Here is a 15,608-nt window from a genome sequence, read left to right as displayed (position 1 = left end):
GGTGAAGGGCGGGAGAGAGGAGGGAGAGCTCATCAATCACATTAGACTCATTTGGACAGGACCGAAGCCCCCCACTCTCACATCAAAAAAGGACCTCAATCTGAAAACTTTGGAGAATCACTGGTATCTCTACGTAATCTCATTACAAATGTACATTTTTGAGAGGTAACAGAGATCTTGTTTGTGATTTTTCATTCTTATACAAAAACTTTTTAATGTTATATACAAATATTTTTGGGGACATAAACCTATTAATGGGTCATAACATATGTAATATAAGCTGTAATATTGTACAACCCATATTTATTGTACAAATCAAAAACAATGTAATGATAATAATAGTCATAATCATTTATTATTATTACCAACTTGTTGTTATTGTTTTTATTACTAGTAATGATAAACATTATTATATATAGCACATGCTAATTATTTATTATTTAGAAACAACAGTAATAATAATATCTTTTACTATTCTGTTTATTCTGTAATGCAATATATGTGATATATAATAATTTGAAGAGATAAACAGGAAACCCATTAGTTTATTCTTAAATAAAAAACTCACCCTTGTGTTATAGGAAGATAATGATTATATTATACAACCAATCTCAGGCTCATGCCCTCGCTAATACATATTTACAGGAAAAAGAGTCGATTTCTTGATTGGTCCACCACACAAAGCCTTTACCAGTGAGAACCAGAAAGAGAAAGAGAAAGAGAGAGAGAGAGGGAGAGTTAGGTAAACAACTTCACAACGCTGCAATAGTTAAAGACGTTAAGTGTTTTTTGAACACATGCTATTCAAGGTAAACCTTTGTTTGTTGAATGTCTGGACTCACATGGTTTGCTGTCTTGCTGAAAGTAAATGCCCGGGGGTCTGAAGATAGAATTGGGTGGTCTTTCTTTAATGGGCCGGCTTTGAAATGTGAGGGAGGTCATACCTCTGCAACTCTGCAATTAACAACGTTAACGAGACCGAGCCATTAACGCTGAGGCCCGTTACCAGAACAAGCACTTTACTGTTGTTAAAACATCGACGTGTTGGGTGTTTATTTGTGCGCGCTGCATTTTTGCTTGAAGTTGAAACTGATGTTTTCACCCAACCAAAGTCGCACTTTATCATTAATTGTCCTTCACTCCTGCTAAACTGTGATGTTAATCAAGAACAGCATTTATTGGTGTGTTTGTAAAGTGTAAAACTTTAGTGTTTAACTCGTGTTTGTGCTACAACTATAAAGCTTGAAGACGAAGTTGTGTAAGATCGGATTCAAAGTAAAGCAAAATTTCAAACCTGTATGACCTTTCTGCTGCAGAACACAAAAGAAGACATTTTGAAGAACGTAACCAAACAACATTGACCCCCATTGACTTCCATTGTATGGAGACAAAACCACTGGAGCATTTCTCAAAATATCTTCTTTTGTGGTGTTCTGTACATTATAAGGCAGTGAGTTCTGCAAATGCTGCGGATTTCAACAGCTCTTAACTCATCTAGATCAACAACATTTTGAAATGCGCGCACACACACGCGCTCGTAACAGGGAGGAGAACGACACGCTTATACGGTGGAGACGGAAGATGTTTGCAAGCATGTTTGCAGGTACGAGGCCCAAGGGTTTACAGCCGCCCCACAGCAAACACTTTCAGAGTAATCAACACAATCCCTTTCTTCTACACAATTAAACCACATCTCACACCGTCCACCGCAGCGCTTACAGGGCTTTTTCTGGAGCAAACATTTCCAGTCTGCACTTTTATTGAAGCGCCACGTTCAGTGTTGTGTATTCTGAGAAGGGAGCGAAAGTTGATAAACTAATAGACGTGAATATGGTTTACATCATCACTCCTGAAGTCTGCACTAAACCGGATTGTTTGCACGGGCAGGACGGTCCTGTGAACTTTGATCGTCATTATTAATATTAATGCGAAGCGCTGTTCTCGGAAACTATCTCTGCTGTCAGGTGTAAAATGTGACCCTTGAAATGAGCTTTTTTCTGGCTGGTTTTATTGCGTTCTTATCGAACGCTCTGCACAGTTAATGTGAGGTCAATAAAACAGAACATCGGTCAGATGGAGTTATCGTCAACTGTATAAGCAAATTGTTGCTTTAATATCTTGTGATTATTAATGTGTCATGTGTCAAAAATGTCATCATGTTTTACAGTAAGAATTCCTCAGTAAGAACTGTGCTTTTTAGAAAACAGCATGACATTGCGTGCTTAAAATGAGCTGTTGTGAACGTTGAATAATTTCAGCCGAAAAAGCTTACTAATAAAAGCTAAATAAGCGATAAAACTGATATCCGCAGGGCCAGCAGATGGAGAAAATATTAACCAATATTAACCAGACTAATGGAGTTCTCGGTTGTTTCATTGAAGCATCAACTTAGTTTCAGATGTGTCTCCTAAAGTTGGGAAAAATAGAAACAAATGAGACAATCGTTCAAACACATGAATTAAGATTGTATATGTAAAATAGTTTGGATTTAAGAAAATTGGATGAGAAAAGATTGAGTTCATATTGAAATCATTTCATATATCAAGTTCATATAAAGACATTTGAGAGATTCCTGTGTTTTCTCATGATAAATTCCTGAGACACAGGAGACTTGAGCAAAAATGCCATTTGCTCTACATTTAATCTCAATCCGTCATAACAATAATAAATATAATTTTTTCTTTCTGTTCTTCATTCCAAGTAATCATGTACATTTCCAGGCGATGAAGTTAATAGTCGTATATTCATTACATTAAATGCTTGTATCTGTTGTTTAAGAAAACATTATTTGAGCTGTCGGAAAGATTGGGTGGATGGTACACGAGTGTCGATTAAAAGCTGTTATTCTGATCTCAGGACAGAATGAAAGCGAGTGTGAGAGTAAGAGGGGCAGGAAGAGGAAAAGTGCTCTCCACTCACTTTCTGCCCAGCGAGCAGTGCCTTGTTACTCTTTGAACACTTGGCCCATTTATTTCTGCTAAGTCGTGTGATTCTGCGTCGGCCGGCGAAGACTCTAGTGGCTCTTTTCATGAAACATTAACAAGTTCCTGGGGTTAAAGGGATGCCTCCAAATCACTGCTGATCGCAGCTTGTGCGTATTTGTGAGTGTGTGCGAGGGCAGAAATGAATAAACTGCATCTGTACACATGCAGATAGAGAATCTGTATTAGATCCGGAAATGTTCGATCATTGTGAGCACGTTTCGGGTTTTCGAAGAAGAAAGGTTATTAATCTACTCCCGCTTCTGCCGCCCACCACCCTGCGCTCCTCTAGGGTGCCTGTTGATGACGCGTACAGATCAGAACGCCCACGGCCCAATCACAGATCTTATCTTCACTTCTTCAAAATCCTGCTGCCGTCGGCACTGCCCACTCCACACAAATTCTGGTGTACACGAAACGCAAGCAGGAAGGTTTGGTTGTTTTTAAAGCTTGCAAAGTTCGGTGAAAGTATCCTTAAAAAATTTGTTTTGTTGTATTTAGTTGTTCTTTATTAGGAGTTTATTGGTGTCTGTGTTTACCTTCATCATATTTATTAGCAGATAGATTTTAGGTTTAAGAAATGTTCAGGTTTAGGAGTTTTAAGGCCTGTGTTCCCATGTTAACTCTCCAGGTGGAAACACTGATATGCCATTTTTAGTGAATGAAACACTGTAAAACTGAAAGCAGATCCATGTTAAACATAACCTCGAGGCAAGTCTTGTAATGGAGCGCTCACCCAAAGTGTTCAGATGACCACCCCTCTCTCATAATAAATAACAATCAGAAAATTATACTCCGTGTCCCAATTCACATACTTCTCGAAATAGTGTGAGAGAATTAGCGCATCCCAGATAATAGTACACTGAAAAGTAGTTCACCGTAGCCCAAATTTTGTTTTTCCATATGGATTTCAATCGCATCGAATGCATTTACATTCTACATTAACCTTTGTGCTTTGTGTAAACCTCAAGTCTTTTTCATCTGCTCGTGTGCTGCTTATGTCTGTACAAGTAAAACTTGTAGAAAGCACTATTTTTAAGCATTAAATTGATATCTCTATATTTTATGGTTTTTGTTTTTACTATTGGTCAACCTTCATGTTTGTCTTTGGGCTTCGCTAATATTCAACCAATGAAAATGATTGAAAGGAGCTTGTCAACTCGTGTTGAATTATTTAATGGAGGTGTCGTTTCCTTAAAAGCAGTTTTGGACATGCAAGGTTTCTGCCCAAAAGCAACGATAAGATGTTTATAACGTTTTAGTATATTATCATCTAATATTGTAAAGATATGAAAATAGCGACATTATCACTTTAATTAACTTAACGTCTCATAGGCTCAAATTGTAATAACATCTCTCTATTTCTGTTACTACTATTAATATGTTTGTAAAGATGATTTAGTCTTCACTAATGCAAAATAGTGAAAAGCACTATAACATTGATGCATCTGTGTGAGACGCGTCATGCAAATTGTTCGGTGATTGTTGGTCGTGCTTCGGAATGTCTGCGACAGCCAGGTTAACTGTCAACTTTATAGCCTTCTGCATCCCCAACAAAGTCCATACTTTTATGGAGGCAGTATGCAAATTCAGACGCAGCCAAACTGTAGTGTCTCCATAGCGCGCCTCTAGGAAGGAAACGTGAAGCTTGCACAAATAATCTAAACAAATAAATAAATAAAAAGAAGCGATTACTACAGCAGGGAGTTAATTAACGGCTTGTTCGGGTTTGATAGGAGAATAACGCGCTGTAATTTTACCTTGATGTAATATAAAACCGCAAGCTGCCGGTGCTGCATTGGCTAATTAACACTTGTGTCTAGTGGCCGCTTGGACCCCGGCACCTATTAATGCCACAAAACACAATACAACAATTAAAGCCTCCGCTATTAGACTTTAAACTGGGCCGCTATATAGTGGGCGGTAAATTTGGCCGCTTTTACCTTTAATTGCCCCAGAAATTACGACAAGGGATTATATTAATGTTTTTAAATGCAACGGAGAGGAAATGAGAAGTGCTGAGGGCTAATGTTATGGCCCAATTTGTCTGTTTTGTCGGCACTTTTATACGCAGAAGTGGAAGACTTTTTTTGGACCAACTCCCTTTTTAAATCCAGAGTTGACATTAGAATGTGAGACACATCATCACATTAAGTCACCTTTTAATGTGTATGTGACTTTTTTGCAGATTCGCAGATAAAGTCAAAGGCGGTGAATTAGCCATCTATCAGTTCTTAAAGGGACAATTCTTCCCAAAATTATTATTCTGACATTTACTCACTCGCATGTTGGTCCACATCTGTTACTTCTGCTGAACACAAAGCAAGATATTTAAAAGAATGCTTGTAACCAACTAGGACACTGTTGACTACCATTATAGAACAAAACATCCCAGATCGATTTGCGTTCATACATTCTACGAAACATCATTTTTTTCTGTTCAACAGAACAAAGGAACGTATACAGGTTTGAGGGGGAGTGAATGATGACAGAATTTTCGTTTTTTTGGTGAACCATCCCTTTTATATTTTGGGAGGTTAGAATCGGTGCGTCCTAAATCGTGTTGAAAATAGAAATCCAAAGGTGTGCTATTTTAGTGGAAGCGTGCATCCGTGCATACTTTTGGGGCTAATATTACCCATAAACCCTTGCACTTTCAAATTTGCAGCGGTAGGAAACTGGCGAGTAATGAAGCTGCCACAGCGGTTATTAAATGTAAAAAAGCACCGCTCACGAACTCCAAGGAGCTCAAACATCACCTGCTCCGAGGTGCAATTGCTGAACTCGGATAGTCTCAGACGTGCATCATTAGGACAAAGTGGGTGATAACCAAGTTCCTCTTTATCGTCCGTCTACAAACATTCAATTCGGTCCTTCTCAAACAGAATATCTATTATGTCTTTCTGTTCATTCTTGTTTTTTGTCCGCCCCACTCGTCCGCCCGTCCCCCGGGTGCGTCCGCCAATGCCCTCATTCCCACGCTGTGTGTGTGTATCATCTTTTCTCTGCTCCAATAATGGCAGATCCACATCAGCATCTGCCTTCATTAAAAGTAATTACAGACTCGCGCTCTTATTTGGCTCTCGCTCGCGAAAACAACGTAGCGGCCCACATGAGCTGACTCAGGAGCAGGGAGACTACTCGACCCCGGGCAGGCCTGATCTCGGGTCAAGATATAAAGATGACTACACGTTGGATGATGATGAAGGCAAGCGAAGTCTGTTGAAATGACCTAGATGGGCTTTTAGTGTGAGGTCACGAGGCGGAAATCACAGGATTCATTCGAGCATTTATTTACAACTTCCATCGCGCCCCATTTCTCTCTCGGTTTCTCACCAGCGCTCGCTGAATAGCACCAGAATCCGGTTTCGCCCGTTGGCCATATGCCTTTGTCAGATGCTCATCTCATCCCTTGTTCCGCCGTTCGGAAATTCCAAAGGTGAATTAAATACAGTATTCCGCCCCCCGTCTGCCTGCGATCCCCCCTCCCTCCTCGTACCTTTTTGTCCTCTCGGTTTACTGTTCAACTGCACTCGGACAGTAATATTTGCTCCACAGTGAATCAAAGGAGAAGCTCTGCCTGTTTTTCCCCCCCGTCTTGTGTACAAATCTGATACTTTTTCCAGAGAAGCGAAGAAAAGATGTTCTTTCTTTCTTTTTTACCCCCGTTTTCTTTGAAAAGGAAAAAATGCTAAATGTAATAATGTGTCCGGTTGCGTGGAGCAGAGGGTGGGGGTGCTCGACTGACCCCTTTTTGTGGAAAACCTGATCTCTGTGGACTTGTTCTCACAGGCAGTCTGTGTTGGGTTTTGTCGGTCTCGATCTCTCTCTTCCTGTTTTTTTATTCATATTCACTTTTATATTTTCTTGGACATACGATCATAGAAGCTCTTCTTGTGAGATTGTCGGGAGTGAAATGGGTTGTAAGCATGTTTTGTCGGGAAAGTAAATACTTGAAATAAATATTTGTTAGGATGCTTGGCGACTCTGTTTAAACACTGCAAAACCTGCAGAAAAGATTAAAAATTGGATGAAATTAAGTGAACTACATACATACATCATACGATGAATGTTTTTTTAGTACATTTTGAATTAATGGTCTCTGGTTGGTTAATACGTTATTCCAGCGTTATTAAAATAGCAACACAATCTCGTAACTATTTTACGATTTTATTTATATGTTACAGTTCGATTTGATTCTGGCCAGTGATGTTAGGTTTAGGGGTGGGGTTAGCGGAGGGGCTTCAGTATAGCTTTTTCATAATAATCATACGAATTCACATGAATTAGTCGCCTCGTAAGAAATTGTTACGAAGTTTGTAAAAGATCAGGTTGTAAAATACATGATAGTTGAGACTGTAAGTGTTACATTGACAGGTTTTATTCGGCTTTGTATTGTTCAAATGCTGATCTTATATGATCATATTTTTCCGTGTTACCTGGACAAAGAAGAAGGAAGTTTATTCATCAGCCTCATGAGGCAAAATGAAGAATTTGTTAGCTGACCAATACATTTACATTCGTGGTTGCCAGATCAGCATCACACAACCAGGCCAATGGCCTATCAAAATTAGCCCAAGCCTACCCCATCACAAAACTTATGACTATAGCTAAACACATATTTTACATACCTATATGCATGCACACAATTTATTTATGAAAATGACTAGAAGTAATTACAAACATTTAATTTAAAATAATCTGGCAATCCTGCAGGTTTTTTTTATATAATATCAGTTCTGACTCACATTATGAACATATTATGAACAACAAAATACAAGTCATTTTTGAACAGCAATTCAATAAAATGACTTGAATTAAACTTAAACATTACATCTATATTGTTAATGCTAAGCGTCTTGACAATATCTTCTCTTAGAATCACAAAGTTCTTATTTTACACAAGCATTGCATGACTTGAGGCTGTGTTGTGAAGGCTTGTGTGCATATCAGAACTCCTAAACCAGGAATATATTAACAATATAGCACGACATCCCAAACCTTGTTGAATGAACATCTTAGATTTTCTAGCTAAAACCATTTTAGCCCTTTGCTGCATAAATCTGAAAGAAGGGACATGGACATGACCACAAGTTACCGACCTGTAACGCAATCCCAATCCTGCGATACCTGCTAGTCTTTAACCCGGGTCTTTAAGGTTTCATTACCTCAGTAAACACAGGAATATTAAACGCAGTGAAACAAAGTGCCTCTCAACGCTGAAATGAATCCATCGAGGTAACGCTCACTGACTTCAACATCAAAAGAAACTTCTCAGGATCGATTTTTTTTCTCTTCTTTGGAATCTAACATTTCTCATACCACTATATAATTAAACGGGACATTGTTGTCTAGGTATGAAAAAGGGCCAATTCAATAACGTCACAGCGGAGGAATCCAGACCGGCCCGTACCTGACCCCTTGTCGGGACTCCAAAAGCCCCCATCCACCTCACCTCCTCACTTCCAAGCCAGGTGAACCATTAGCCACCGAGATGAGATGGACCTGTCAGATCTCCAGAACGAGGGAGTATCGGCCGAGTAAAGGAGGATAAATGTGTTCTCCCTCCTCTGGACGTGCCCGAGCACCCTCCATTCATGCATCGGGGGGGGCATGACTCGCGAGTGTTCAAAGGGGGAGTCTGAGACTTGTAGATCTGAAGGGCCATATGAAAGGCAAACAATAAGCAAGCTGTTTGTCCACCCCTGCAAAACGTCTCTCGCCTTTCATCCGCCGGCTCCCATTTCCGCGGGTCGTGACTTTTCTCAAACATCAATTACTGTTACGTACGCCGTTTGATCTCCGGGATTCTTCTCGACATAGTATCGGGAGGCATATAGCGTGTGTTTGCAAGACAATGCACCAATTGTACGACTATTCTTGTCATTCTGTGTAAATGAAGGGCTTAAAGGGGATAGTTTCCTTAAAAATGAAAATTATTTTGTCATTGCAAACCTGTATGCACCTCTTTCTTCTGCACAACACAAAAGAAGATATTTTGAAGAATGTCGGTAACCGAACAACAGTGACCCCTGTTGACATCCATCGTACGGACATCATAGAGACGTTTCTCAAAATATTTCCACGGGAAAAAAAGTCACAAACCTTTTGAAAGACATGATTGTGGATACATGATGACATTTTTTTGTTTAGGTGAACTGTCCCTTTGAGGCAGCATTCGCAATGGAGGCACGCGCAGCTGACAACACTGTGGGATTAGGCAACAAAACGAACTCGTAATAAATTGAATCAATCATGCTGACATTCTGTTTAAATATAGTTGCCGCGTTTCCCCGACTGCACTGTGCGGACAGGGCTGGCTGCGTAGAAATACTGAGATGCTTGTGTTTTTCTTAAACGCATGCCGTGATTCATTTATCTTACCCAACCACCACGGTCCGGAATATCTGCGTGTTTTTCGAAGTATGAATAATATGCCGGTTTATTTGGCTTAGCGGCTGTCGCAGAATTCAGGGAGCGTTGTTCATTTTCAGCCTTACGTGTTTGACAGGGGAACGCGTGGCCCTCCGGGGACCGAAAGGCGGTCGCCGCTTCCCGATCCGAGGACTTTGCGAAAGAGAGAATAAAGGAATGTTCTTCGGCCTTCTTTTTTGTGCTAGTTCACGTATTGCGTTGGAGGCGAGATTTTTAATGAGTTAGATCAAGGTGACATCCGCCGTCTGAACCTGGGGAAATGACACGGGACTCGAGTCTTCTCTTCCATCGTTGGGGAAAATCAGAGAGCGCGAGAAGGCGTCGTATCATCACTTAATGAATTACTTAATGTGTCCCTCCGTTATTTAATTGAATTAATTAGGGGCTTAATTGGGCTGAGTGATGATGCTTCCAGGCCTGAGGAGCCCTCGATGCGCGGAGGCTAGAGATCTGGTGTGTGCGAGACAGTGAGGAACACAGCATGGATCCTCATGGGACCAGGGCACACGCTCTCACACTAACACAGACCCTCTGGGAGAGGATTCCATCCTCTTCTTTCACGGGGGTGGGCGGCAGAGAGCGCGTCTTTAACAGAACACTGACATACGGCAAAATACAACCGTGAGGATGATTTCTAAATGAATAAAACACCAGCAAGATCTCATTCATGTCTCCATTGCTTCTCTCTTAAATGTTATAGAGATGTTTAAAAATTCTGTCATCATTTACTCACCCTCATGTCGTTCCAAACCTGTATGACTTTCTTTCTTCTGCAGAACACACGGGAAGATATTTTTAACATTGGCCCCATTGACTTCCGTAGTTTGGACACAAAACCACTCATACATTTTTCTAAATATCATCTGTCGTGTTCCACATAAGAAAGCGTCACATTTAAGATTCTAACTGAGATTCGTCTGCTGAACTATGAAAGAGATCCGATCACAAGTGGTCACAGGAGACACATTTGAGACGCATGTTACTACCTGGTGTGAACAGCGATCTGTGTCGGGTGACCACTTGTGATGGGATCACCTGAGACAGATGTTTATAGCAGGTGTAGACGGACATCCACACTTAACTGTGTGTGTGTTTGTGTTACAGGTCTGACAGCGGCAGCTATGGCAGAGGCTATGAAACTCCAGAAGATGAAGCTGTTGGCCATGAACAACATTCACGGAGCAGGAAGTCAGAACGGTACAGAGTCAGAGAACGAAGAGATGAACTCCAGCGCGGGTGAGAGTCACACACTCATGTACTGATGTGCATAAGACTACAGAACATACACATGCCCAACAGAGACACGCATGCTATTTTTATCTTTGTCGAGGAAACAAGACGGAAAATAAACTATGTGGCCCAGTCTGTGAAAACCAAGATGAAGTCGTTTTTTTGTAACTTACTGTTTTCGACACAAAATCAACAAATATAATGTAAAGAACATTGTGTGTAAATATCGTCTTGATATGAGCCATGTCAAAGATTGAAATCATAGTGAAATGTATAGTTCTTATCAAACGTGGATGCTTATTGTCTCATACTTAGATTTTGAGACGTTCGACTGGAAATAAACATTTATTATTAATCGTGTATCGAGTATATCATATATGGCAGGGGTCGGCAAGTAAGTTTGGCATCGGGCCAAAAAAACTAATTCGCTGCTAGATGGCGGACCAGTGAAAGGATAATTTAAGAAAAGAATTGATGAAAAATGCAACTACAATAGCCTTCTTTTAAAAATATAGTTATTATATAGTTACATCATTTTTGAAAAAAACATTGCCTTCTGGAGGTACGCTTTTACGTCGTGTGCGGAGTAGGGTTGCACAGTGTAGCGGTGCTTCAAAATACCCACGATTCCTCTCTATTTTCTAAACGGTAGTAGCGTAGTACCTTACTTAATGTAGCAAATGTGCATTCATATTAATTTTTTTAACACGTACATCTGCCTAAATGAATGTGTTAATGATTCAAATTGGCGTTTTGATGGAGTTGGTTAAAGGATTCAATAAATTGACGCCACCTACTGGCCGTCTTAGTTCTGCATTTAAAGTAAGCCTAATATTTCCCTTTATAAAGACTGCTGTATCAATGAAATTTGTCCCACATTTGAATTAGTTCCCACGTGAAAAATGCTTCTGGCGCGGGCTAGATATTATTGCTATTAAGGCCCGCGGGCCACCTGTTGCCAACCCTTGATATATGTGGTAGTATATAGTGGGAGGTGAATTCGGGTAGTTTGGGACACTATTTGAAATTGATCTAAAAAAAGTCAATATTTACTCACTCAAACTTGTATAAATGTCTTTACACAAAGGAAGATATTTGTAAGAATGTCAGTCTTGAATGTCCTAAAAATATCATTAACTAAATTTCAACCAAAGGTAAAGTTACTGCCTTTTGCCTTTGCAGGGCAGAAAAATAAGTATATACTTATAGACATATATATATATATATATAAATGATTCATGCTGCAGTTTTGCAATTCAATCCCTTACAGAAAAGCGAAACACTCATCTGATGTACGGGAGTAGACAGCAATTTACTTTGACCAGTTTTATGATTCACTAGCTTTGAATTACTAAGCAGCGCAGGCCATAGGTATTGAGAATATCAAAATAAAGAGCACTGTAAGGAAACGCTCAACAGTCTAATCACCTCGGCACACACACACACAGACACGTGACCGGAGGTAATGGCTTCTCGCCCATGTAGCCCTCTCCGTTCTTCAGCGCTTTATTGAAGCTAATGACGTCTTTAATGTTCCCCACCTGACTGTGCATTTAGATTGTGATGTTACCATCACAGCGCACACACGCGCACAGAGAGTAAAATGTCATTCTTTATTATCACAGTGAACCACTGCGAACACAGACACAAATGCCATCCGCTGTTATTGCCAAGACCAATAACACACGCACGCACGCACACACACACAAAAAGCGTGTGTCTGAATATGTAGAGGAAAGCAATGCTAGGAGAAATTCACAGCTTGTGTAAGAACAATAAACAAATACATAAAACAATATAAAGAGATGAAATACAGAAAGCAATAAAATAAATGATACACATAATTGAATGTGTATAATAGTTGCATAGTTTATAGCAACTTAAATCCCAGCAAATATCAGCTCATCCAATCAGAATTTTGAGCCTTATCCGCGATCAGCTCTCCGTCTTGTCCATACAGTTTATTTCATTAAGACACAAGACGAAAACAAACCATTTATAGATCAGCCCTCTGAGACTCCGCACACGCATCACCTCTGAATTGGCTCCATGCGTGCGACGGAGTTCAGAGAGAGAGAGACGGAGGCTGCGCGCTGACAGATAGATGATGGAGATGATGGAGAGATGAGGCAGAGTCAGCGACAGGGGTGGAGAGAACACGTTTGTCTCTCGGTCAATCACACATCCCCTGATGTAGTCTGGCTGCCGATAGAGCTAATGTTGATGATGCGAGAGAAAGACAGAGATAGAGCTGCATCAATGGAAACTGAGAATCACAAAGAGTCCAATTTCACTCCTGTTTGCGGATGTCGGGGTGCTGAGTGAACAACAGCATCGTACAGAGTAACAGAGGAAGCGCTGGCCCAGAGTGCAAACGCTGAATTGATAACCGGTTGTTTGCGTGGTGTCAGATCTGATAAGTTTGAGACTTTAGGGTTACGTTTACACTGCAGCTTAATCTGGTGTCACATCACTTTTGAGCATTTAATCCTGTTCTTTACGCTTCACTTCCGGTAGACCTCAAAAGAATCTAAACCTGTTAAGTATTTTTTATATAATTGAATACAATTAATATGCAATTATATATGAATATAAATAAATAATATTAAATCAATTGTTACATGGTAACCAAACACAGACCGAATGTTGAAACGCGTTAAGTTCACTATCATTAAATTCAACCCACATAAACGGAAGTATGTCAAGTAACCTGCAGTTTTTAGTTGCATATAGCGTTAGCGATATAGAGTCAAAGGTTGCAGATTGCATCTTTAAATCACAAAAGTTTGTACAGAAAAACAGAACAGCTACAGTAGTTGTTAAAGATGGAAATACAGAAAGTCTGCTGGATTTCTATTTATTTTCCGCACTAATGAATAATATTAGGCATTTTCGAAACAACAGGGACTTAATAATGTTTTAAAGTTAGTGACGGATATTAATTCTTTATCACGATACGACCTGTTTTGGTTATGCTGTGTTATCACGATATACCAAAATAAAATGCTTTGTGTTGCATTTAACACTTAAGTTACATTAAAACTGATATTTAAAATATGTAATATTAAATAAAGGACCGTGCGCATTAAAAAACTAAATTAACATTTAAATCATTTGAGAAAGTATGATTTATATGCACAAAAAGGACATTTTTAGAGACATTTACAACTGTGTAAGCTACTCTGATTTATGGTAAATGTAAACAACTATCCTAATATAGTATAACTGGCTGTATTATAAACTGCCCACAGTAAGAATATTGAGCAAATGAATCATCACATTAAACGTATTATTGAATACCAGCACTGAGTTGGCCTGACGGTTTGCGGGACCCTTTGCAGATGTTTAAATAGTTTTTGTAATGTCGTTTATATATTACAAATACATATTAGGTCAAATTTGTGTATAGGAAGATTTTGAGTAATCTGAGTTCTGTTGTGTGTGGCTGCTTAACATTTATCACAAAGTCTTTTTTAATTGCATCCAGCGCGCCAAAGCTATGGGGTAGAATGAAACGTTAAGGACCCAGAGAGATGTTTGGGTATTAAACCAGACTTTCAGAAACTCCAAAGCAAGTCAAACTCCTCGGATGTGTTTGATTGGTTGCTTGTATAAGGTTGAGAGGTACTGGGTGTCTTGGAATCTGATCAAACTTCCTTGCATCCCTGAAGTTATACAAACACCCTCTGAAGCAGCCGGCCGGCAGTTTTAACCTCTGTCTTTACCTCTCTCTCTCTCTCTCTCTCTCTCTCTCTCTCTCTCTCGCCAAGACGTTGTTCGCTCGAGGACAACTACAAAGTCCCGATGACTGTTTTCTTCTCTTTCTTACTTTCCCTTGCTTTTTTCCTGTCCCCCCCGAACCCTCTTTTTTGTTTCTTTACATTCCCACAAGATGTGTTTTTGGTCCCCTCCTCTCGCACTCTTGGTGGCAAGCTCTTTCCTTGTTGTTTTTTTTGAAGGAGAACTTCAAAGGGAAACGGCTAATCTGTCTTTTTCCTCCGCCGCGTGGATCGTGCCACAAAAAAGCCGGAGCTATCTGCAGCCGGCAGTCAGTAGAGATAGGCTTGATTTCAATCTCTCTCGTTCTCTCTCTCAGCGCTCAAACGGTAACCCCGTCCTCGCCACGAAAGCACAACAACGCACCCCAGTGATGTTTTTGACAGGGGCTGAAGTGATTTGACTGGTCTCAAACATGCCTCCCGCACAATCTAATCCCATTATTTGGCATGAAAAAAGTGCCTCCGCCGAGTTTATGAAGCAGCACAAAGTGTACCGGAGTTCTTTCATTGATTTGTGATTGTGGCCGGCGAGCGCGCGAGGCAGAAAACCACGTTTCCGTTAATACGGCTCTAGACGGTACAGTGAGTAAATGGGTCTTCCCGAGAAATTGTGTCTTTAAATATAAATACGCTTCCACAAACCCCTGTAAACAAGAAGAAAACACGAGAAAAAAGCAGACTGAGAGGCAAAAAGAGGATTAGAAAAAAGGCAAAAAGAGTAACATGTGTTTCTTGTCGGAACGACGGTGGGAGAATAGGCGAACGAAAGAGGCGACTCATTGGTCTAATGGAGAACTGTCAGTGTGAATCACTGTCACAAGTGACATCAGAGAAGAACTGATATATATTTTTTGTGGAACGACTGACAAGTTAAAAGAGAAATCCCATGCATTATTTAAACGGGCTCGGGAATCTGTCAGCCATGTGATTTGCCGTGTTAGCAAAAACCAGGTGTGTGTTCAGAGAGAGAGAGAGAGAGAGACGCAGAGATTTCAGGGCTCAGATTTGTGTATGTTGCAAATCCCTTACTACCAAAGCGGTCAGCACTTTTATTTCTTCTTTTCTTTGTCTCTCACATATCCTTTCATTTTGCCATCACACTTTCAAGAGCTTTTCTCTCATCAGACCCACAATCTCACTCGCCCCCACTCCCTCTCTCTCTCTCTGTCATTCACTCACTTGG

The 15,608-nt window shown here is 40.2% G+C and overlaps 1 protein-coding gene across 2 annotated transcripts in view; it reads left to right on the top strand.

Moving 5' to 3' along the window:
• The window catches only part of dacha (dachshund a), a 128,153-nt gene that overhangs the window by 68,841 nt on the left and 43,704 nt on the right, over positions 1–15,608 (top strand). For both annotated transcript variants that reach the window (XM_079486668.1, XM_079486667.1), the window contains exon 3: positions 10,521–10,652. In XM_079486668.1, the coding sequence (XP_079342794.1) occupies positions 10,521–10,652 (132 nt within the window). The remainder of the gene's footprint in view (positions 1–10,520; positions 10,653–15,608) is intronic.

Source organism: Barbatula barbatula (genome assembly GCF_947034865.1).
Source record: "Barbatula barbatula genome assembly, chromosome: 22".
NCBI lineage: Eukaryota > Metazoa > Chordata > Actinopteri > Cypriniformes > Nemacheilidae > Barbatula > Barbatula barbatula.
Note: the sequence above shows the minus strand (reverse complement) of the source record. Positions and strands in the feature narration are given on the sequence as shown.